The sequence below is a fragment of the Macaca mulatta genome, chromosome 1 (assembly GCF_049350105.2).
Source record: "Macaca mulatta isolate MMU2019108-1 chromosome 1, T2T-MMU8v2.0, whole genome shotgun sequence".
Classification (NCBI taxonomy): domain Eukaryota; kingdom Metazoa; phylum Chordata; class Mammalia; order Primates; family Cercopithecidae; genus Macaca; species Macaca mulatta.
In genome coordinates, this window is record NC_133406.1 from 201,369,933 (window position 1) to 201,395,651 (window position 25,719).

Here is a 25,719-nt window from a genome sequence, read left to right on the forward strand (position 1 = left end):
CACTTACCTTCTGTTCTTGGATCTGTGCTTTTACCACTTTATACTCAGCAGATGGAGGTTTCTGATTGGCTATGAGCTCCTCCGTATCTGCCAACCAGCTGAGCAATGGCTCCAAGGCATCTTGAAACTTCCCACAATGCAACAAGGCCTCCTGTAACTGTGCAATTCTTTGTGCGACCTGTATCATGAACATGTAGGTTCATTATGAGAAAGGAGAAAGTAGTTTTCAAATTACTACTGACCTCTTTTAGTAATTATAGATTGCAACTGCTAAATTTTTATTTCCATTCAGGTTTCGGGAAACCTTAGATTCAGATGTCTCTTTTCTATGCCTTTTGTTTCCAGTACACTTGTTACCCCATTGTCACTCACCTTTTTATTCAATGTATTCCATCGAGCATTGATCTCTTCCATGTCATGTTCTAAACCCTGCACATCACAGTCTTTTCCTGCACTCTGAATTAATCCCTGGCCAAGTCCATTCACCTGCTGCAATTTCATCTGAAGAGGATCCACTTGTTCTTTCTGAAACATCTAGATAATTGCAAGCCAAAAAAGATTTAATACAAAGGCTATTAGACTCTCTATACCACACAGAGACTGGTTATTCTTGGGGCATTTATGACTTAATGAAAGACAACCAGGAATAAAAAGAAAGAACAAGCATTTGCATGTGAAGCATCAAGAAAACACGTGGTTTTGTATTTCAATACATTCTCCTACGGACATGTAATTCCAGAGAGTTATGACGCTACTTAGGTCTTTAACCCAATGACTCTTTCCTTTGTTCTTCTTTTTAAAAAAATCTGTTGCTTAATTTTTTTGTTTTTTGTTTTTTTTTTTGGAGACAGAGTCTCATTCTGTCACCCAGGCTGGAGTGCAGTGGTGTGAATTCGGCTCTCTGCAAGCTCCACCCCCCGGGTTCACGCCATTCTCCTGCCTCAGTCTTACAAGTAGCTGGGACTCCAGGCGCCCGCCACCATGCCCAGCTAATTTTTTTGTATTTTTAGTGGAGATGGGGTTTCACCATGTTAGCCAGGATGGTCTCGATCTCCTGACCTTGTGATCCGCCCACTGTGGCCTCCCAAAGTGCTGGGATTACAGGTGTGAGCCACTGCGCCCGGCCTGTTGCTTAATTTTTAATGCAACAAGCCATGGAGAATAGAAAAGCATCAACCTCAAAATGCTGTACAAGTAAGTGCAATGTATATTTCTTCCTAAAAGGGAAGAATGATACCAAATGACTAGTATTTACAATGAAATATCCCTTGGGGAATAGCCTTAACTGACCACTAATAAGAAATGCTCCTCTCTGACTAGGACTAATAACTCAATTAGTCAAAACATAACAGTGTGAAAAACGCCAACCTCATAGCTTAATCCCCCTGTGGCCGTTTAACTTCATTCTGATCAAGAGCCACAGACCACACACAGCAATAATCTTGAAACAGAATTCCTCTGATTACAAAGGGAAATGGGCCAGTAACGTTGGGAAATGTCCTTAATAACTTCAGACACACGCTCTGAATAAGATACAGATTTACATTTAAAAAACTGCTCAAAAATGATACTGTATTATCCATGTTTACCATGGTACAACAGAATTTTAAAACAATGTGAATATATGTAACAAGCAATGTGTATACTTTGCTGTACTACAGTTAAGCTCCATTATGATTTAGACATGTCTAAAAGGAAACGAAAAGGGTCAGAAGAGAATGGTACTTCTGCCACATTAAGAGTATGAAGGGGCCAGGTGCAGTGGCTCACGCCTATAATCCCAGCTCTTTGGGAGGCTGAGGCGGGCAGATCAGGAGGTCAGGAGATCAAGACCATCCTGGCTAACACGGTGAAACCCCATCTCTACTAAAAATACAAAAACTTAGCCAGGCATGGTGGCAGGCGCCTGTAGTCCCAGATACTCGGAAGGCTGAGGCAGGAGAATGGCGTGAACCCGGGAGGCGGAGCTTGCAGTGAGCCGAGATAGCACCACTGCACTCCAGCCTGGGCAACAGAGCGAGACTCCGTCTCACAAAAAAAAAAAAAAAAAAAAAAAAAAAAAAAAATTGTATAAAGGAAAATAATGAAAAAAAAATTTGTCCCTAAGATCAGGTTTGATCAGGTTTCTCGGCCGGGTGCGGTGGCTCACACCTGTAATCCCAGCACTTTGGGAAGCTGAGGCAGGCAGATCACGAGGTCAGGAGTTTGAGACCAGCCTGACTAACATGGTGAAACCCTATCTCTAGTAAAAATACAAAAATTAGCCGGACGTGGTGGCACGTGTCTGTAATCCCAGCTACTCAGGAGGCTGAGACAGGAGAACTGCCTGAACCCAGGAGGCGGAGGTTGCAGTGAGCAGAGATCGTGCCATTGCACTCCAGCCTGGGCGACAGAGTGAGACTCCGTCTCAAAAAAAAAAAATAAATAAATAAATAAATAAAAAAATAAAAAATAAAAAAAATTGGGTTTCTCTCAGTTATCAGAGGGATAGAACCAGCCATATTTCTCTAGCCTGGATTTATTTCCCTTCCTTTTTCTTCCCTGAGCCAGGTGAGTCAATTAAGGCCAGAGGATGACAGAAAATGGAAGAGGACGAAAATAATATAAAAGAAAATGATAAGTTTGAGTAAGACCAAATTTGGTCAATATGAGACCACAGACCACACTAGCATTAGGAAACTGATTCTAGAAAGAATGGTCTATGGCTGGCTAAGATTACCAGAGAGGGAAAGCCCCAGGGAACACTGAAAAAGGAAGGTTATAAAAGTAATTATGAGTGCACTTCATTTTTTACTGTAATTTGATTATACCATATTTTCTTAGGCAACATTACAAAGCAGTTCAGTTAAAATGACTATTTCTCCAACAACATGGTTCCCAGAAAAAACAACTGCTATAATTCCATTTTGTAGCATTAAAGATGTTTCTGCTGAAGAAAAATCAGATTAGAGACAGGAAAAACATCCCAAGTTTAAAGTTGCTTTTGGTACGATAAAATGATGGTGGTGAAGGTGAAGGAATGAAAAGGCAAAGAAGGCAGAAAGCCAAAGTATGGAGGGAAGATGTCAAGTCCACATTACAGGGCCCTCTTTTATTCAATAACCAAATCCTATCTCACTCTACAACTGACATTTAAATTCTTTCTGTGCTTTCCAACATGACAGCCAGCAGCTACATACTGACATTTAAATTAAATTTAAAATCCAGTTCCTCAGACCCACTAGCCACATTTCACATGGTCAAAGTCCAGTTACTCAACTGGACCATCGATAGAGAACATCTCCATCTTGGCAGCAAGTCCTACTGGATAGCACTGTAAATGATACAGAAAAGTAAAATAGGTTAGGCACAGTGGCTCATGCCTGTAATCCTGGCACTTTGGGAGGCCAAGGCGGGCAGATTGCCAGATGTCAGGAGCCTGGGCAACATGGCAAAACCTCATCTCTACTAAAAATACACACACACACACACACACACACACACACACAAATTTGCTAGGCATGGTGGTGTACGCCTGTAGTCCCAGCTACTTGGGAGGCTGAGGCACAAGAATTACTTGAACCCGGGAGGAGGAGGTTTCAGTGAGCCAAGATCGTGCTACTGCACTCCAGCCTGGGCAACAAGAGAGAAACTACTCCATCTCAAAGAAAGAAAGAAAGAAGTAAAATTATATTTAAATAGTTCAATAATCTCTTTCATACGCAAGTTGAATATCCCTTATCCAAAATGCTTGGGATCAGAAGTGTTTCTGATTTCAGATTTATTCAAATTTTGGAATATCTGCATCAAATACTTACTGGTTGAGCATCCCAAATCTGGAAATCTGAAATCTGAAATGCTCCAATGAGCATTTCTTTTGAGCATCATGCCAACATTCAGAAAGTTTCAGACGGGAGCATTTCGCATTTTGGATGTTCAATCTATAATAAGAGCTACTGCTACTTTAAAATTTTGGATTTACTTTGTTTACAGACATTTCCTATAGAAGCATTAGCTATTCCTTCATTTCTCACCTTCACTCTATGGATTGACAGGGACAATGGGTATTTGTATCATTTCTCATAAGTTGAAAAAGATACGAAAGCACCTCTAAATATTATCTATTTATTTGGAATATAAGTGAACAGAACGTTAAAGAACGTACATCTGAAAATACCTGCTTCCTTCTCTCAACTCCCAAATAAAGCTGTTTTGCAAAACCAGTGCTTTTAGATACACTAAAATTCCTACTCCTTGGTATTTCAAACACTGTTAGTGAAACAGGACTGTGCCATGTTATTAACTAAGCAGCACTGGCAGACATTTTCCAAAGAAGTACACTAAACATTGCTGCAAGGTTGTAAGATGCAACTAGGATACAAAATAGAAAATTTCCTAAAGAACTCCTTAAAACACTTTTGTCTTTGTTACTGCATTTTTTTTCTTTTTTTTGAGACATGGTCTCACACTGTTGCCCAGGCTGGAGTGCAGTGACACAATCTCGGCTCACTGCAACCTCTGCCTCCCAGGTTCAAGTGATTCTCCCACCTCAGCCTTGCAAGTAGCTGGGACTACAGGCATGCGCCACCACACCCAGCTAATTTTGTGTTTTTTTGGTAGAGACAGGGTTTCACCACGTTGGCCAGGCTGATCTTGAACGCCTGACCTCAAGAGATCTGCCTGCCTCAGCCTCCCAAAGTGCTGGGAATACAGGCATGAGCCACGGCATCCAGCCTTGTTATTGCATTTTTCCAGTTTTACCCTGACTGACTCTTTTCTGTTGTCCTTTGTTCTCTTTCTCCTCTTCTAGATCTCTAAATGTTGAAGTCTTTCGGGGTGGGAGTGAGGGGACGATGTCAGTCCTGGACTCTCTTCTCTTTCTATACTCTTCCTAGGGAATTCCATAAATTTCTATGGGTTTAAATACTAACCACAATAAATGCTTATGACTCTCAATTGATCTCTCTGAGTTTCAAACCTATACATCCAACTGCTTTCTTAATATCTCCATGCAAAAAATGAACCATAGGCATCCCAAGCCTAACAGTTCAAAAATAAAACAGTATCTCCCACTTTCCCTTACCCCAAAATCTGCTCTTCCTTAAATCAATAATTTACACCATCCATTCCACTGTACAAACCAGAACCTAAAAGTCACCCTTGATAACTCCCTCACCCCAACACAGAAGTCACAATCAGATCTTGTTGATTTCACCTCCAAAATATATCTTCAATCCACCCTATTGTCTTCAAATCCATTGACATCTTTTTATTCAAAGAATTTGCCAAAATTTCTAACTATGTATTTATTTTATATTTATTTATGCGTGGTTTTCTTAATATCTGCCTCCCCCACTCAGCATAAGTTCCACAAGGGCAAGGACCATGCCAATTCTATTTACTGTAGGAGCCTAGTACCTGGCACAGAGTAGGTACTCATAATATTTATTCAGGCCAGGCGTGGTGGCTTATGCCTGTAATCCCAGCACTTTGGGATGCCAAGGCAGGCGGATCACCTGAGGTCAGGAGTTCACGACCAGCCTGGCCAACATGGTGAAACCCTGTCTCTACTAAAAATACAAAAAAAAAAAAAAAAAAAAAGGCTGTGTGTGGTGGCACGTGCCTGTAATCCCAACTATTTGGGAGGCTGAGGCAGGATAATTGCTTGAACCCGGGAGGCAGAGGTTGCAGTGAGCCAAGATTGTGTCACTGTACTCCAGCCTGGGCAACAGAGTGAGACTCTGTCTTTAAAAAATAATAATAAATAAATAATAATTTTTATTTGGTGAACGAATGAATCCTTGCATGGAAAGGGTGTTAGGGAATGCAAAAAAAAAAAAAAAAAACAATGAAGATTCTGCTGACCAGCAGAGCATTCAAACACTGAACTGGAATTGTGGTGCTCCCCAATTTTTGCTTAAAAAGACTCTTGGCAAATTTTAATCTTATAGAACTCTTATTTTATACAAAAGGTTTTTTTCTTCCTTTGAACCAGTGACTTGGATTAAGACTGGAGAAGTCTATAAATAAGTAGGGAGTTTATATAACCAGAGATTGGTCTCAGTAGGCCTCAGATCCCACTACAGAAAAAGCAAACAAGTTTTTGGCATTTTGCTTCTACCAAACTCTGTTGTTATTGGCAAATACAAAGTTTATATCTATTTTAACCATGTATACATGTCTGCACTTGTACAGACATAGAGGACCTCAGTTCATTCTAAATCACTTGTCGAGTTCTAAGTGTTTATATATAAAAATGGCAGTTTTAGTTGCCTGTTGGAATCCTCTTAAGGGAATGGAAGAAATAAAAAATTCGTAATCTCTCATCTTGGAAAAACCTTTTAAAATAATATTTCACCAATTTAGCAAACCTGTACACTAATGCTAACTCTATAATGATTTGTTTTGTTTCAATATTTTCAAAATAGCCTGTCTACATTCTTGTTGGTTAACAGCCCTGGCTGAGGCTCAGATCTTTCCTTTCCTGTACACAGATAAAGGCATTTGCTCACTTCCAGATATTCCACAAAGTAACCACACTTCAGAGATGGGCAACTTTGCAGCTGGGCTACCATTTCCTTCTCCTGTCATTTACATCAGTCAATATTTCATAAAAGGATTACTTACTGTAGCTGGAAGGATAGAGATTATGTAGCCATCTACTCATTTTGCAGATGAGGAAACAAGGATCCTAGAGAATGATACAGGATTTCTATGATTTTTTTCCCCTTTATGTGGATTTGATTGCCTCACTATAAATTTAATCCTTGTATTTCATGATTACTGCTATATAAGCTTTACACCGGAGATATTCTGGGTTTTTAAAAATTTTTATTTTCTTAGAGATGCGGTCTTACTATGTTGCCTAGGCTGTTCTCCAACTCCTGGCCTCAAGCAATCCTCTTGCCTTGGCTTCCTAAATGTTGGGATTATAGGTGTGAGCCATTGTGCCTGGTGAAATATTCTGTATTATCAAGAATGTCAGTGCAAGAAATTTACTCTGTTGTTGACCTATTGTCTTCACTTTGGACAGGCTATTGGGATCTCAGTGTTAATTCCAAATTCAATAAAACTTGGAAAAATGGATAAAAAATCCATCAGTCTCAAAGATGATGCATCCTAATTTGATGGAATGCTACATGACAAAACAACTGGTAAAGCTCAAGGTAAAATCACCGCCACTCAGCAAGGCCAGATGATCTTAATCAATCCTCTTAATCAAAGAGTTTATGGCATGCAATCAAAATGATTTTGTTGTCAGGACCTGCATGTTTAACAGGAGCTCTACCTGACTTAAGGCTGCCCTGAAAGGCTCTGCAATGAGGTGAATGAGAAAACCCATCTTTCTTGTAGCATCCATCCATAATCTAGGAAATTGATATTCATGCATTCAGTCAGCCAGTCAACGGCAAATGCCTACTATGAAGAAGGCACTATTTGAGTCCTAGGGGTGCAGTAAAATCAAAACAATCTTCTCACTCAGTCATATCTGTGTTCAGATTAAACCTCTAACTCCTTCACTCTTAACCACTGACCAAATGAAATCTGGGCAGTTAACCGTGGAAAGCTGCTGATCTCAAATTCCTTGGACTAGGAGTGCTCAAGGATGTGGAACATCATTTCCAACTGTTTCCTAACACATTCGGTTCTCTAACATTAAGAATCTTCGAGCCAAGAGAGACCCAAGAGGACATTTAGCCCAATTTTCTTGTTTTATAGATTAAGAAACAAGAGGTCCTGGAAAAGAAAGTGACTTGCTTAAGGACACAAAGGCAGTTTGACAAAGATGACTAAAATATCTCTATTTTTCATAAACATTATGCCTAGCTCTGGTTTTCAGAAACACACATTTGCATTTAAAAGTTCTTAATCATTTAGCTTTACTGCTTCTCCCCAGTCTGCTTTGGTAAATTCTTTCAACTAACCAACATACTTATTTGAAAAGAACGGGAAGGATATGGCCAGTGATTGGTAATCTTATATGCTTGGTACATTAAATGTACCTCATTTTATCCTCACAGAGTTCTGCCTTAACAAATGAAGAAACAGGAGACTCAAGAATAGCTAATTTTCCCAGAGTGGTTAAGAAGCACCCCAGGTGTCATTCCAAAGCTCACACTCTGGCCTCTACCTAAATGTTGACACCACCAATCAACAAACTATCTCTTGGTTTAGGAAAGAACATGCTCACTGTATAATTCAAAAGCAGAATCACCCTTTCCTGCTAATCATCTTTTTAAAAGTGTAAATCAACAACTGTTTATATCCCTGTTTTCCTTGGGATTGGTTTATCTGAATAAAAAACGAAGCATGAAATTATAAAGTTTTTCACCAGACAAAATTAAAGTATATTTTCCCCATAAACTCAACAGAAAGACTACAAACTATAAGCCCAGGAGACCCAAAAAGAACAAAAGAAAGAACTATCTGCACCATTTCTCATCAACACCAGGTCACCCTAGAAAATTTCACTTTACTCTAGACCCTTCCCAGAATCAAAATGGGCAACAATTACCTCATCTGAATTTAATTCAGTGGTTGCAGCCAGAGGCACTTTCACACGTAGCACTGTGCTGGTCACCTCTTTTATGTCAAATACTAGGGAATCAAGGTCCTCCTTGATCCACATTGCAGTGGAGGAAGCCTCCTCTAGAACAGGAGTTCCTTCTTCTGAAATAGGCACTGAGTCAGTGTGGGCAGAAACTCCCAGGAAGGGCACACCAATGGGGAAAACTTCCTCCATAGGAGGCACTGCAGCAGCTGGGATGGCAGGCACCTCTGGGGTGGGCACTGAAGCAGCAGGGATGGCAGGCACCTCTGGGGCGGGCTCCTCTAGGTTGGACACTGCAGCTGCTGGGGAGGCAGGCTCCTGGGGGGCGGGCACTGCAGTTGCTTGGAAGGCGGGCTCCTCTAAGTTGGACACTGCAGCTACTGGGGAGGCAGGCTCCTCAGGGGTGGGCACTGCAGCTGCTGAGGAGGTGGGTTCCTCTAGGGTGGGCACTGCAGCTGCTGGGGAGGCGGGTTCCTCTGGGTTGGGCACTGAAGCTGCCAGGAAAGTGAGTTCCTCTAGGGTGGTCACCATAGCTGCAAGGGTGGGCACTGAAGCTGCCAGGGAAGTGGGTTCCTCTGGGGTGGCCACCACAGCTGCAAAGGAGGCAGATTCCTCTGGGGTGGGCACTGCAGCAGCTGGGGAGGCGGGCTCCTCTGGGGTGGGCACTGCAGCAGCTGGGGAGGCGGGCTCCTCTGGGGTGGGCACTGCAGCAGCTGGGGAGGCGGGCTCCTCTGGGGTGGGCACTGCAGCAGCTGGGGAGGCGGGCTCCTCTGGAGTGGACACTCTAACAGCTGCAATATCAGGCTCCTCAGGAGCATGCACTGTGGTAGCTGAGGTGACAGGCCCTTCTGGTGTACCATCCTCCTCTGCAATGGGTACTGCAACAGCTAGAACAGTCCACTCTGGGGAGAACCCTGCAACAGCTGACATACTCTCCTGTGTGATGGCCACTGCAACAGCTGGAGCAGTCTCCTCTGGGGAGGATACCACAGTAACTGCAGCAGTCCCTTCAGGGACAGACACTGTAATAGCTGGGACAGTAGCCCTCTCTGGGGCTGATACTGCAGCAGCTATGACATCCTCCTCCTCTAAGGAGACTATTGAAGCAACTAGGATGTCCTCATATGGGAAGGGCACTATAGCAGCAGCTCCATCAGTTCCCTCTGGGGCAGGCACTGCAGCAATTGAGATATCCTCCTCTGGGGTGGGCAGTGCAGCATCTAGGGCATCTTCGCCAGTGGGCACTGCAGCTGTCCAGGAAGGCCTCTGGAGGATGGGTCTCCATTCCTCTAAAACTGCTTCAGTAGTACCAGCCTCAGTAACTTGTTTCTCTGGAAGAATATTTAGGAATGAATCTGAATCTCTCCTTTCCATCTCCCCTCCCTCTGATGATGCCACATTCAGCTCAGGCTCTGTATTATTCACAGTTTCCACTCCATCTGGATTAAGTCTCATTTCTCCAACCAGCAGGTGCAGACTCAAAACCTCTGACTCTGGGGACTTCCTCTGGAGATCCTGGAAGACCTGCTCTGGGAAGTTTCCGTGGAAATGTGCTGGGGCTTGATCCTCCAAAAGCACGGCTCGATAATCCAGCTCTTTTGACTCACCATCCTCATCACAAACTTTCTCCACGGACAATTCACAAGCGACCACATTGCCCATCGACGTCAGACTGTTATTTTCTTGATTAACAGTTACATTCCCACTTTCCAAATGAATTTCATCTGTTAGTAAATTTGATTCATATAACACCTCTACTTCAGATCCTGAGGTAACATCTGTTAGTTCATGATTAAAAGCAAAACTGAAGGTGATCCTCTCAATGCACTGCTCACCATTCCCCTCAGTTTGACTGCAGTCTCCCTGGGACAAATTGCCATTGTCTTTGGCCAGCACAGAAGCAATGAAGCCTGCTAATTTTTCTTCATGAGAAACCCTGTGATCAGAGTTCAGCAGTCCCCCTGGGTCCAGCTTTTCCAGTGAATCCAGATCAGCTGGCTGTGTGGACTTAAATTCTGCAGTCCTGGGGCTAAAAGGCACTTTTTCACATTCCTCCTTGCTAACAGTGGAAGTGTCTCTCATGATATCAACGTGGGCAATAAGTTCCACAGCATTAGGCACCTGAGAAGAATCCAGGGTATTAAAATGTCCACAATCCAATCCAGTATCATAGTCTTTTGCCCTTACATGTAAAAGGCCTAAATGCTGTTCCTTTTCTAAGGCAGCTCCTGGAAAATGACTAATTACAAGTAAATTTTCTGCATCCTGGGATGCAGCCAGCCCTTCAGAAGAGGTTTGATTCTGTAGCTCAACTACAGGAGTTACTCCTTCTTCACATAAACACTCCTTTTCAAGTTCAAGAAACACCTGCACTGAGTCTGTGTCAGAGAGCTGTTCTGCATCAATAGGACCCACAGTACATGCTGAATCTGAAACAAGACCCTCTAGCCCCTGAGCAGTTTTGTTTGCCACCTCACCAAGAATATCCTCACCTGTAAGAACACAATCACAATCCAGGGGTATATCCTTGGGAACAGTAGCCAACTGGTCCTTGGCTGGCTGTGGGTCATCAGGGCAACAAATCTGACCAAGAGATAGGTGGCCAAAAGTCCTCAAGACAGCAGCTAAGCAATCGGATCCATCCTCCACCACTGCTGTGTTTTCTTGTTCTCTTTCTTCAAAAATATCTGCCAGGCTGTTCTTCTCATCTGCCATCAGAAAAGTCTTTTCCCTCTCTGACAGTTTATCTTCCTCCCACTCTCCCTCAGCCTCCATCATGATCCATCGCTCATCCTCCTCAAACTTTAGCTCAGACTCTGTTTTCTCTCTCAGGCTGGGGGTTATGAGAACATGCAATTCTGGATCTAACAGCTCTTCACTCAGGCAAGGGGAGAGAGGTGGCATTTCCACAGTGCAGGCTGTGTCCCCAAGGGGGTGCTGCTTCTCACTGAAGCCTCCCTTAGCTAAACTTTTTGTGGCCCTCGGCCAGGTTGCACTTGAGAATCTGGATTCCTGCATTACATCTGTGTTACCACTTGTTGCTGCAGCTTCTGATTCTAGAGGCTGGAATTCATGGGGAGGGTTTGCACTGTGCTGCTGAAATCTAAAGTTCTGGCAGTCTCCACTTAAGTTTTTTACATCTTGCACCTCTGGAATACCTAGGGATTTGGACACATGTTCCAGAGTTACTGACTCTGACTGAGGTTCCCTGTGGTCCAAATGACCAGAACTTTCTGTTAATGCAGAACTCGACTCCTTCTTCTCTTGCAAGGAAGGATTTGAAGCACCAGCTTCTGATACCTCACTGAGAGAGGCTTCTATCCTCTCTGCAAATTCTGGGAAGTTAGGTGGCATGAAGGACTTCCACGATCTCCTGTTAACATTGTCTTTGCGTTCTGCATTTGGCCGCCTTCTGGGTGGCACAGGTGCTGATTTTTGCACATCACTGCTTAGCTTTAGTGCATCAAATATTATCCTCTCATCCAGCTTCTTACCTTCTGGTGCTCTAGATTCAAAAACATTAGATGCTGCTCCTAATGTACCATTGCTGGATATAGTACTTCCTTCCATCTTTTCCATGGTGCTTTTAGAAGTCTGGTTAAGCTTTGACCCCTGGTCAATTTGCTCATTTATCCTCATTGTATCATATATAGACCGTTGTGGAACATAGCAGTCCTCTATGTAGCCATCCTCCTCCTCTCCTTTCCCCAGGCAGGTGGGGTTCCGCCTTAAACAGTCTGGTCTGCTGAGTGGCTTACCCATCCTTTTTCAATCAAGATGAACCATAAATCTTTCAAAAGTATTTTTCACAGGTTCCCCCCAAATGCATTCTACATAAGTTATAAATCCTTTTAGTTGTTCATACCCCAAACCACCAACTGCATCTGCCCTCCAGAAATTCGGCCTGGAAGTCCCGTTTTGAAACCATTCTGGGAGAAGCTCTAATACAAACAGCTTTTTCCTCACAGGCTAGCAGCCTCATAGTTGACAGAGAGACGATATAATTTAAAATAATTCCTTGTATGGCTTATGGTTTAATTTTTTTTTTTAAAGAGCACTGCTCTTTCAAATTCAGTCAACAAAAATCATCTCATATTGACAAGTTTTTTTCGATATCTAGTTCCACTCACTTCTCAACGAAGCAGAGTTGGGAGCAGCAAATTTATGCCGATTGTATCCTTTAATAACAATGGCACAGCTTCTCTAGTCTTCAAGTATGGCCCAAGCTCCTAAGAATTCCTTTCATTTTATCCTCAGTTCCAGCCCTGGAGAGTCCAGCTGGTCTGAATTAGCCATTCGTCCTCCCTAGCTGGGGTGTTTGCATTTGAACTGGGATGGTCGGCGGATATTCCTGCAACTTTAAACACAGGAAGTCCTTCATTCGGGGCCAGCTTGGGGCTTCCTGTCTCCAAAACATCATGGCATTGTTGTGGCTCCCAGGCCAACCCTGCGCTGTGGCTGCAAAACAAGGCGAGCCGAGCCCCAGGCCAGGCCCTCGGAAAAGCGGGCGGGAGGGCGGGCGGCAGCAGCGGCCGCGGGTCTGTCGGAGGGGCTCGCTTAGCAAGGCCCGCTTCCCCGCGCCATGCCGCGCGCCCCGAGGGCCAGGGTCGCCTCACCGCAGGTTGCAGGTGGCTCCCGGCCGCGCCGGCCTCAGGTCCCGCGCTCAGGAAGTTAGTTTGTCCCTCCGGCAGCTGAGTCCCGAGTGCTGTGGGCGCCGCCTCCCCCGCCGCCGCCAGTCCCCGGCCCGCAGCCGCCACGCCGTGGGCTGCATGACAAGCAGCCGCCTCTATTCTCCACCACGCCGCCGGCCCCGCGGCCCCGCCGTCCTCCCCGCCCGCAGCTGTCACGGTCCCGGCATGCAAACTTCTGGCTGGGAACAAAAGGCTCCGCTCGGGCCGGGCGGGGGGCGAGCCCTCCTCCCCCGCGCCGCACGGCCCGCTAGCTAGCTCGCTCGCTGGAAGTGCTCGGCTGGCTGGCGGCTCTCCTCCCCCTTCCCCGCGCCGCCGCGCTGCGCCGCCCCGCCCGGGCAGCCCCCTGGAAGCCGGGGAGCGCGCGACGCGGAGAGCCCAGGGAGGAGGGCGCGGGAGGGGGCGGGGCCCAGCGGGGGCGGGGCCGGGGAGAGGAGCGACCCCGAAAGAGGAGGGAGCGGGGCAGAGGATTGGAAGCGGAGGCGCCGAAGGAGGGGCTTCTGCAGGATTCGGAGCGAGGGACCCGGGGCGCCAGCCGTTCACGCCCACCGCGCCCAGGGGCCAGAGGGGAACGCCCCGCCCCTGGAGAGGGCGCAAGGAGAGGAACGGAACCCGCGCGAGTCTCGGCTGCGCGGCGCAAATCCCCTGACAAAGGAAAGCCCCGCCCTCCTCCCGTTGGCCCGGCCCCTCCCGTCCCCGTCTCGCTCCAACCGGCCCGGCTCCGAACCCAGCCCTAAGGCGAACGAATCCGGAAGGGGCGCCCCCACTCCCCCAGCTAGCCGGCTCCGGCGAGGGCCACTCGAGTTCCCGTGTGCCGGCAGGTCGCGCCGGCTGGGGTGGGCTGCCTGCATCGCTCTCGGCTCCAGCTCTGCCGCCAAAGGCTGTCCCTGCTCCTTCCAATGTCACCTTTAGCGCGCCCCTTGCCGGACCGAAGAACACTCCAGCCTTAAACCCGGCACTTTCCCGGTGCCCCAAAGGAATTCGGTCACGCTCAGAGACCAAGTTATTGGATAACTCTAGGCACATTCTACCTTCCCTCTCCCCCTTCTCAAGTATATCAAGTCCTGATCAATTCTCCCACCAGGATTTCTCTGCTCACAGACCTGAGTGGTATCAATGAGGAGGAAAATGGGGTGTTGGGGGAAGGTGGGGATGCCAACAGCTGAGCCCTACGACCAAACACCTGGCTCCTTTATAGCTGCGCACAGCCAAGGAAACCTGAGCCTCCTTGGACCAGATGAAAAGCATGGGTATTTCAAATCTCAAATAGAAAATACTAGAGAAAAGTAGCTCACAATCCCGTCGTCCACGGCCTTTGGCTTTTAGAAAAGCCACCTGGTCACCTGGTGATTGTTAAACAAAGAAAGTACAAAGGGCAACCCAGGAAACTGTCCACCAGAGGCAGCTGCGTCTCTGAAGGGGTCCAATACTCTGTTCTCCTTTGATGGCCATTCTCTGATTTTATGAAGGAAAAAAACATCTATTAAAATTCGGAATCCCTGTCGGACCATGTTGTCAATATATATGGCAAAACTTATGGAAAAGTTATTTCTACCCTTTACACAAACAGTAAGTGAAACCAATACCTGGTGTATGGAGATCTGGCACTAAAACCTTGAGCTGAGCCTTAGGCTTACTTAGAGAATCAGACTGGTCCTTGGCAAAAATGAGAAGTGAGCTGAAGCCTGTAATGGGAATTAGGCAACTAAAAGACCTTTCTCTGGTAAAATGCTTTACACTTCATTTCTCACTTCAACAAAGGCTGCTGATCAATTTTACCCACTCAAATCCAAAAGACTCTGCCCATCTGTAAACTGAAAGGGGTGGGGAGGCAGACTAGGTTGTGTCTTGACACCCTTTCTAGTTTTAATATTTTTTAGTTCTAAAACTTTTAGAGGCACTGCCCCAGAATCCTGTGTCCTCTTGGTCCTATACTGCCAAGACACTAGAAACCCTGTCCTATGAAGAACAAACAGTACAAGAACCAATAATGTTTGACCTAGAGAAAGTTCTAGGAGATGTAATTAGCATGAAGTATCTGAAGGGCTGAGACGTGGGAGGAAGGAAACTTGCTTTGGATGTCTCCTTAAGCTGGCACACTAAGATCTAAGATTTAAAACCAACAAAGAGCTTCTCACGGCTATTCAAAGAATAGGGTGTCCCCTACACTGGTGACTTTCCTTATCCTGGAGGTGTTTGAGCAGAAATTCAAGCACTCATTTGGCAGAGATTTGGGAAAACAGATTCACAAATCTTCTGCAGTTTGTTCAGATGAATTTTAAAGTCATTTCTAACTCTGATAACACCATAATCCTAAGGACTGATAGCTTACAGATCTGATACTTAACAGTTTAGGGAATCCAGGTTTTAATTTTCCTTTAATTATTCGGCACAACTGGAAAAACTCAGGGAAGGAAAGATCAATTTTACTAGCAAATCTCCCTGGCCAAATACATTCACTTAAGTGTTCAGATATCATAACAGACTGTTTAGCATGCCAGGGCCCCTCTGGTTGGAAGAATCTCAGGAATTCTGGCTCTGGATGAAAGATGGGTGGTTATTCTATTATAAAGAATTTTTGGTTGTTTTTTTTTTTTGAGTGAGACTCTGTCTCACTGTGTCGCCTAGACTAGAGTGCAATGGCACAATCTTGGCTTACTGCAACCTTTGCCTTCCGGGTTCAAGTGATTCTCCTGCCTCAGACTCCCGAGTAGCTGGGATTATAGGCACACGCCACTGCACCCAGCTAATTTTTTGTATTTTTAGTAGAGATGGGGTTTCACCCCTTGTTGGCCAGGCTGGTCACCTGACCTCAGGTGATCCACTCACCTCAGCCTCCCAAAGTGCTGGGATTACAGGCATGAGCCACTCTGCCTAGCCATAAAGAATTATCTTCATGTGGAATCACAAACTTCACGAGCAGAAATTCCTTTACTGTTTCCTCACCAAGTCAGGTACCAACCAATCCAGCCTATTCTTAAATAATTCCTTCCCACATCTATCTACCAATATTCTTACCACTCTCATCAGTGATCCACATAAATAAATAAATGGAGCATTTCTACAACTATGAAATTCCAATTCAAATTACTTATTATCTGTAGTCACACTCTCTCTAATTAGGGTTTTCGGAAAATAAATTTAAATACACCCTAAAGAGAAATTACATATAGTAATTTAATCCTCCCACCCCACCTCCAAAAAAACCCCAAAACGCAAAGCCAAAGAATGCTCTCTGAGTGCTTTGCTCTTTTTAAAAAATCATCAATGTGTGTAGAAATAAATCAAGAGAGGAAGCACAAGGTCTCCTCCATGTCTTAATTTTTATCTGTTCATGAGTTTCTCCTTAGTTTAGGTATGTGGAACTCTGCCAATAGCCATCTCAGTGACTGAAATAAATACCTGATACGGCTTTTCACCTCTTGTTGCCCTGATAGCTACCAAAAAAAAAAAAAAAAAGGCATCTGTTCATTTCACATGCTATGTATAAACTTTTTAAAAGAGAAATACAGGGAGCTCCAGAGACCTTCTTCAGATATTTCCCCCACTCCTGTAACCACAAATATATGCACTGAAGCCAAATTTCAAATGAGTTTCCAGTTAGTTGATTACAGAGTTCAAAGAATTATCTACTCATTTTGAAATTCCCAAGTACAGAATTTGGTGTTAGATTTTCCTTCAGTGAACTTAGAAGAAAGAAAAACCCTGGCCCTTCTAGCTCCCTCCCGCAGTCTTCCTAATGAAAGACAGCCGGGTAGAGTCTTCTCACACCCTAACATAGCTCCCTTTCCAAGTTTTGGACCTGGCATCCTGCCCTTGTCTGCTTCAGACCTAAAATGCCAGCCCTCTGGGACAGTCTGGAGACCCCAGATTCACACTTCCCTAGATTCTATGATGCCTTTTCACCCACCTTGATGGGTGCTCTCTCCTGGAAGACTAATTCTGACTGGAAGAGGATACAGAGGACTGGTTGGATCTTGCTCATTTTAAATCTACACAATGCCTTTCATCTTAGGATCTTTAGATTTTACAAGCATTATTTAGTAGCAAGTAGAAACTCCACAGTGTTAGTCTGTACCTGTTGGGCATCAGTCACTGCCATCCTTTGGTACTTTTATTATTATAAACATGGCTACAGAGTGGTTCATAAAGCAACACAGCATGACATGAAGTTTGCTTTAAGTGGGATACTAAAGATTTTGATGCTATTTGAGCTCTCATGTACTCGTGAACCCATGAGAAAACTTTCCACACACTTTGCAGGAACTCTATGACCCCTGTAAGCCCTTTCCTGCTTGTAGACTTTCCAAAAGACAGTGTATTAATCCTCTTTTTTAGACTAATGGTTACCAAAACCATGGTGATGACAAAATCATGGGGCTTTGCAAGTTAGAAAAGACCTGACAGAAGGGTGGGAAGAAGGAAGGCAGGAGGTATCAGAGAAGGCTTTGTGGAGGGAATCACATTTACTCATTAGGATTTCAGATATACAGAGATGGCAAAGACAAATATTTCTAAGAAAAGAGCCAAAGGCAGGACTCTAAAGCAGCAAATTCTGGCTGGGCTCAATGGCTCACGCCTGTAATTCCAATACTTTGAGAAACTGAGGCAGGGGTATCCCTTGAGGCCAGGAGTTCAAGACTAGCCAGAGCAACATTGCAAGATACTCATCTCTACAAAAAGTTAAAAAATTGGCCAGGCATGTGCATCTGTAGTCCTAGCTACTTGGGAGGTTGAGTTGAGAAAAATCGTTTAGCCCAGAAGTTCAAGGTTACAATGAGCTGTAATTGTGTTAATGCACGCTAGTCTGGCGACAGAGTGAGATCCTGTCTCTAAAATATTTTTTTTTGTTGTTAATTTTTTTTTTTTTCCCAGACAGGGTCTCACTTTGCTGCCCAGGCTGGGGTGCAGTGACATGATCTTGGTTCACTGCAACCTCCACCTCTCGGGTTTAAGTGATTCTCCTGCCTCAGCCTCCCAAGTAGCTGGGATGACAGATGTGCACCACCATGCCCAGCTAATTTTTGTATTTTTAGTAGAGATGGGGTTTTACCATGTTGTCTGAGATTAAGCGATGCACCCGCCTAGGCCTCCCAACTGCGCTTACAGCATGAGCCACCGTGCCCAGCAAAAAAAACTTTTTATTTTATTTATTTATTTATTTACTTGAGGCAGAGTCTCACTCTGTCGCCAGGCTGGAATGCAGTGGCGCGATCTCGTTCATTGCAACCTCTGCCTCTCAAGTTCAAGCGATTCTCCTGCCTTAGCTTCCCATGTAGCTGGGATTACAGGCACACACCACCATACCCGGCTAATTTTTCTATTTTTAGTAGAGACGGAGTTTCGCCATGTTGGTCAGACTGGTCTCAAACTCCTGACCTCAGGTGATCCACCCACCTTGGCCTCCCAAAGTACTGGGATTACAGCCCCAAGCCCGGCCCCCCAAAAAAATTTTAATGAGGACTTTGGGACGGGGTGCTCACACAACTGTCACTTATATTATCTCATTTAAAAAACCCAAATCTTTATAAATGAAGCTTAGGGTGGCAAGCATACTTGTCCAGAATAATACGGCTAGTAAAAATGAGGAAGAGGGCTGTGAAAGTAATTGCAGAGGAAGAATATTTGGGCTTCACAACTGACCAAAGAGAAGGTAGAGGTTAGGGGAAAAAAAACAAAGATAATGCCATATAGTGTTACTCTTAGGTTACTAAGATCATAGTAGTACTTATTATAAAACAACAGCAGGAAAGAAGAAAATATTTGAATTCATTTATTTTAGACCATTCTGTATGTGAAATACTAAAAAGCGACCCATGTGAAGGTGTCTAGAAAGGCCCCTCACACTAAAGAATCAATGTTGGGATAGAGATACAGATTTGGGCCAGGTGTGGTGGCTCACACCTGTAATCCCAGCACTTTGGGAGGCCGAGACAGGCAGATCACCTGAGGTCAGGAGTTTAAGACCAGCCTGGCCAACATGGTGAAACCCCGTCTTTACTAAAAATACAAAAATTAGCCGGGTATGGTGGCATGCACCTGTAGTCCCAGCTACTTGGGAGGCTGAGGCAGGAGAACCACTTGAACCCAGGGAAGTGGAGACTGCAGTGAGCCAAGATCGCACCACTGCACTCCAGCCTGGGAGACAGACTGAGATGCCATCTCAAAAAACAAAACAAAACAAAAACCAACCAACCAACCAAACAAATAAAAAACAAAAGAGAGAGAAAGACAGATTTGGAAGCCTTTCCCCATGGAACAGTGAAAAGCTGGCATCTCAGAGGTTGAGTGCAGAGAGAAGAGACAGATGACAGAGTTTCAGGAACCACATATTTAAGAGATAGGAAGACAAACCAAAAAGGAAAGCAGAAGGGCAGCCAGAGAAGAAAACGGAAGAGCACAATGTCCAGAAAGTAAATTAACTTTCAAGAAAGAAGATCTGATATTAAATGCTACACAACGAAAGAGGAGAACAGTGAGGTAGACAAGGCCACTAGACTTGGCAACTAGGAAGCCAGTGAATATCTAAGAGAGCAGTTTCAGCACAGTGATGGGTGTTGGATCAGATTAGAGGGGGTTAAGGATAAGCAGTGGTGAGAAATAAGTATGGGTCCTTCCTTCCTCTTGAGACTGTGTTCTTTTGACTTCCATGACACTGTGGTATCCTGATGCTATCTTTCTAGCCAGTCCTTTGTCTCCTTGGATTCCTCTTCCTATCCTCTTGAGGCAACTAATTTTACAAGGTTATATCGTTGATTCTCTTCTTTTCATCCATTCACCAAATATTTATTGGGATTTACTATGTGCCCTAAACTATGCCAGGCACTAAGAGAGTGAGTGATGAGCAAGACATAGTCAGAAGCCTACGTTCTAGTAAGGGAGAAGGACATTCATTTTAATCAACTGCATAATTACTCTGAAAGAAAAGCACACCGTGCTATGAGAACATGGGTCATGGGCCTCAACCTGGCTTGGAAGCTCAGGGGAGGTTTTCCTGAGAAAGTGATGATGTGGGCCTCCCCCTGGGACTGAGAGTAGTCTTTCCAGTTCCAGAGTGGCATGATCATCGCAAAGTTGCTTGGTTATTTCCATGAAAGAGGTCCCTGGGTTGAATCACCTTTTTTTTTTTTTTTTTTTTTTCTTCTTTTTGAGACAGAATCTCACTCTGTCACCCAGGTGGAGTGATATGGTATGATCTTGGCTCCCTGCAACCTCTACCTCCCAGGTTCAAGCGATTCTCCTGCCTCAGCCTCCTGTGTAGCTGGAATTACACGTGCCCACCACCAAGCCTGGCTAATTTTTGTATTTTTGGTAGAGATGGGGTTTTACCATGTTGGCCAGGCTGGTTTCGAACTCCTGACCTCAAGTGATCTGCCTGCCTTGGTGTATTCCCAAAGTGCTGGGATTACAGGTGTGAGCCACTGCGCCCAGCCCCTGCTCTTGAATATTAGAAAAGAAGGCAGAATAAATAATACAGAGAGAAGAGATTTCTAAAAACCATCTCTTTCAATTTGTTACTAAGGAAAATTCTTATCATTGATAAAGAAACAAACAGCTTAGGTATGAATTTAAAGAATTAGACCAAAACCAGAGCTTATCCTTTGAGAATGAATTGCAAGATGACAGAGATATAAAATGGTTCACTTGATAAATACAATTAATTCAAGATGGAGAAAATCTAAGGCACATACAATTTCTTTGAATTATCTTCTTTCCTTGACTGATATATACACATGACCAAATGTTAAAAACATTAAAAACACATATTTGCTGAAACTGTAAAGAATTAAAGACTTTCTGTAAAACATTTCAATCTGGTATGAGATTGGCAGACAGATGAATTATATCTGTATTTTAAGCTGCTTGCCTCTGAAACTCTGCCGATATTTTTCACCTCAGCCCTCAATGTTTTAATTAAAGATTGATTAATATTAAGAGGTGTCTTTCCTAAAGATGCTGACTTAGTAGTTGCCATTGTATGGTAACAAAGGAAGATAACATGGTCTACAATAAAAGCTAATTAGGCCAAAATCCCTGAGATCATTAGAGCTGATCTAATGGGCACTGAGAGGCTGGGGAAGTCACTGAGCTGGTAATGTCTTCTGGTTAATTCTGGTTAATGATTTGAAAATAATATTAATTTGTAGAGCATACAAGCCAAGGCCAAAATGGTCTCAGAAAAACCTGCTGGTTGTAGGATTCTGATAGAAATGCATAAATGAAAAAATTAATGAATAAACATGTATGTATATGTACGTGTACATAAAATATATTTTAAGCTGTGTTGAGTCATGACCTAAACTTGCCTATTATTGCCACTCTAGGGCTAGAAATAAGCCCTACACTATTGTTCCCACAAAAACTGCTCAGGAAGACTGTCCATCCACTTGTTTCATTGTTATCAAACTAATTTTACTTTATCCTCATAATTTCCATTTTTCCAATTTCCAAGAAGAAAAAACCAATCTTCTCTGGTGCTGGGCCTTAGATCAAGTCTTCTGGAGAATGATGAATGATGATCGCTAGTCACAAAGAGGGGTAACTGTTGTTATTAAAAAGATTTCATAGGCTCGATACAGTGGCTCATGTTTATAACCCCAGCATTTTGGGAGGCTGAGGTGGGCGGATCACTTGAACTCAGGAGTTCAAGACTAGCCTGGGCAACATGGTGAAACCTCGTCTCTACAAAAGATACAAAAATTAGCTGGTTGTGGTGGTGCATGCCTCTAATCCCAGCTACTTGCGGGGGTTGAGGCGGGAGGATCGCTTGAGCCTAGGAGGTTGAGGCTGCAGTGAGCCATGATCATGCCACTGTACTTCAGGCTTGAGTGACAAAGTGAGACCCTGTCTCAAAAACAAACAAACAAAAAACAAAAATGAAAAAAAATTCAAAATATTCTAATTTATATGTCTAGATAAGCTTCTTTTTTAAAAAAGCATATTATCATCTAGTGACCTGAGCACCGAATATAAGTCTAATGCTTTTAGAGATATCACTTCATTTAATTTTCATAAAAATCCTAAAGGTATGATTTACCAATACTTGTATTTTATAGTTAAAGTAAATAGGATTCAGAGAGGTTAAGTCATTTCCCTCAAGGTCACTCAGCTAGTAAATGATAGAGCCAGGATTCAAACCTGGATACTTCTGACTCAAACCTGTATTCAGTTTTTTTCACTACACTAAACTGTCAACTAATTGAGTAAGTACCAATGACTCTGTGCATAAAAAGTAGCACATTTCTTTCTTAGTTTTGCTCTCTTATACTGAAAAAAGATTGTGTTCCCTTAACATATACTAACTCGTAGAGAAGGAAGGAAGCCCAGAAGGAAGATGGAGAGCTGAGGAAATCAGGCTAAGATTAGAATTTCTTCAGGACACACAAGGATACATATCTCAAGTCTTGCAGAGTAGACAGCATTTTGAATCCTAGAGCTCACATGGTTTATGAGAAATAAAGAATGTTCATCCAGTCAGTCAAATAATTCTCTCATCTCCAACTATGTATATACCAATATGCTAACTACATTAAGGGACACAAAAGTGAATTAACTGAGGGGATAGGACAGATGAATATAATCAGAAAATGTCAAAATTAGGTAGTATGTAATAAAAGTCAAGTAAGTTATACATTGTAAATGATTAAGAGATCAGAAGTAGTGAGCCGGGGAGATCAAAAGCCTTTATAAGGCCGGGCATGGTGGCTCATGCCTATAATATAATCCCAGAACTTTGGGAGGCCGAGGTGGGCAGATCACCTGAGGTCAGGAGTTCGAGACCAGCCTGGCTAACATGGCGAAACCCGTCTCTAATAAAAATACAAAAAAATTAGCCAGGCGTGATGATGCGTGCCTGTAATCCCAGATACTTGGGAGGCTGAGGCAAGAGAATCACTTGAACCTGGGAGTCAGAAGTTGCAGTGAGCCGAGATCGCACCACTGTACTCCAGCTTGGGTGACAGAGCCATAATCCATCCCCCCCCCCAAAAAAAACAGCTTTATAAAGAAGTGGACTTGACCTATGACTTCAGAAATCAAATACGTAAAATGTATAAGGAGTGTCTGGGGTAACTGGATGTAGTGGATGGTCTATATAGGAAATACCACTGGAAAGATAGTGGGGATCAAATATGTCCAAGACTGGAAACACAAAAATATGCTAGTTCTGAAGGATACCACCATTTATCAGATCAGATGGCCCTCGAATTACTTTGGGGGAAGGATAAGTACTTACAGAAAGAACTGTGAATATAGACAGAAGGTCGGGAAATCATTTTGGAGACCCAAATTTTAGAGGGCTATAGCATAATTTATGTCTGTTTTTTTTCCATAGGAACCATGTACATATATGCTAGCTATCCAATCACACTAGCTCTCTGCATTCTTAACAGAGGGTCCTTTGTTCCAAACAGTAAGGCTCAAAAGAAACAGAGTCTGATAAAATCACACTGACATCAGTACTCCCAGCTGGTGCAAGGGCTAATGCCATTTACAGGAAGCAGCCTGAGATACACAGCTGATTGATTTCCACAGCAGGAGCCTTGTGGCAGTGCGGGGTGGGGACTGGTCAGGCGTGGAGAAAATTCTTCAGTCGCTGACTCAGATTAGTTCCCCAAGATCCTGACTCTATCTGTATAAGTCACTCCCAGAAGCAACACTATTTCTTAACTAATTTTCTTTAAAGAAGAGGAAAACCACAGAAGCATTCCCAGGAAGTGGAACTATTTAATCAGTTAACTCTTACTTGTCATGGGATCTGAAGATGGCAAAAATCAAATTCCCTAGCTTTCTAGAAGTAAGCTGAATAATTCTTTCATTGTAAGGGGCCATCCTGTGTATTGCAGGTTGTTTAGCAGCACTTACTAGATGCCAGTAGCAGCTTTTCCAGTCATAACAATAAAAAATGTCTCTGGGCCAGGCATGGTGGCTCATTCCTGTAATACCAGCACTCTGAGAGGCTGAGGTAGGCAGATCATTTGAGCTCAGGAGTTCAAGGCTGGCCTTGGCAACATGGTGAAACCCTATCTCTACAAAAGATACAAAAATTAGCCAGGCATGGCAGCGGGCACCTGTAATTCCAGCTACTTGTGGGGCTGAGGCAGGAGGATCACTTGAGACTGGGAGGTCGAGGCTGCAGTGAGCCATGATTGTGCCATTGCACTCTAGCCTGTGTGATGGGAGTGAAACTCTGTTTAAAAAAAAAAAAAAAAAAAAAAAAAAAAAAAGGAGTGGCGGGAAGTGGGAGTTTCTGCAAAGCTTTGCTTGGTTGACAACCACTGGTGTAGCATAAACTTTGGTGCCAAACAGACCTTTCCAATCCCAACTCTAATATTTACTTGCTATGTGGCTCGAACAAGTTATTTCAACCTCTTCAAGTCTAAGTTTTATTATCTGCAAAATGGGATTTTAAACATCTGATTTACAGTTTTTTTCAGAGATCATTTAGACTCAGATCTTTCTTACCGCATTTACCACTACATCACTACCACTGTAATTCTCTATATCTGTTTCCCTTACTATAGATGGTCTGACTTAACAATGGTTTAACTTAAGATTTTTCTTTTTTTTTTTGAGACAGAGTCTCGCTCTGTTGCCCAGGCTGGAATGCAGTGGCATGATCTCAGCTCACTGTGAGCTCCGCCTCCCGGGTTCACGCCATTCTCCTGCCTCAGCCTCCCCAGCAGCTGGGACTACAGGCGCCCACCACCATGTCTGGCTAATTTTTCTGTATTTTTAGTAGAGACGGGGTTTCACCATGTTAGCCAGGACGGTCTAGATCTCCTGACCTCGTGATCCACCTGCCTCGGCCTCCCAAAGTGCTGGGATTACAGGCATGAGCCACCACGCCCGGCCAACTTAAGATTTTTCAACTTTATAATGGTGAAAGTGATATGCATTCAGTAGAAATCATACTTCAAATACCCATACAATCGTTCAGTTTCTCAATTTCAGTACAATATTCAATAAATTACATGAGTGAGTCAGCACTTTATTATAAAATAGGCTTTGTGTTAGATGATTTTGCCCAACTGTAGGCTAATGTAAGTGTTTGAGTATGTTTAAGGTAGGCTAAGCTGAGCTATGGTCAGTAGGTACATTAAATGCATTTCTGACTTACAGTCTTTTTGAGTTATGATGGGTTTATCCAGACATAATTTCACTGTAAGTCAAGGCACATCCATACACTGTTAACTAGAGACTATCTGAGACTCCAGTACCCACCACAAGGACTAGCACAGAGCAACTGCTCAGTAAGGATGGGTTACAAGGAATATAGAATCATTTCCTTTTAGCCCCCATAAAACGATCCATAAACCATTACCATGTGTAGCAAAGATCCATATTTCAAACGACAGGACTCGTGATAGAAAAATAGTTTATGACGTCCTAGAGAGTAAGTGTATCCTATTAACCTTCTGTAGCCAATAAGAAAGACTCATAGTTGAAAAGCACTTAGTGGTGGCAAAATAGGGAGGGTGCACATTCTACCCATAGCTGGGT

At 43.7% G+C, this 25,719-nt stretch overlaps 1 protein-coding gene across 9 annotated transcripts in view; it reads right to left on the bottom strand.

Moving 5' to 3' along the window:
• Positions 1 to 25,719, bottom strand: part of MACF1 (microtubule actin crosslinking factor 1) — a 384,222-nt gene that overhangs the window by 66,441 nt on the left and 292,062 nt on the right. For 8 of the 9 annotated variants that reach the window (XM_077962816.1, XM_077962815.1, XM_077962806.1 and 5 more), the window contains 2 exons: positions 373 to 534; positions 8 to 178 (listed from right to left, as the gene is read on the bottom strand). In XM_077962816.1, coding sequence (XP_077818942.1) covers positions 8 to 178; positions 373 to 534 — 333 coding nt within the window. Of the gene's footprint in view, positions 1 to 7; positions 179 to 372; positions 535 to 8,494; positions 13,497 to 25,719 lie in introns of those variants that run through there. The other variant, XM_077962826.1, reaches the window with a different exon arrangement.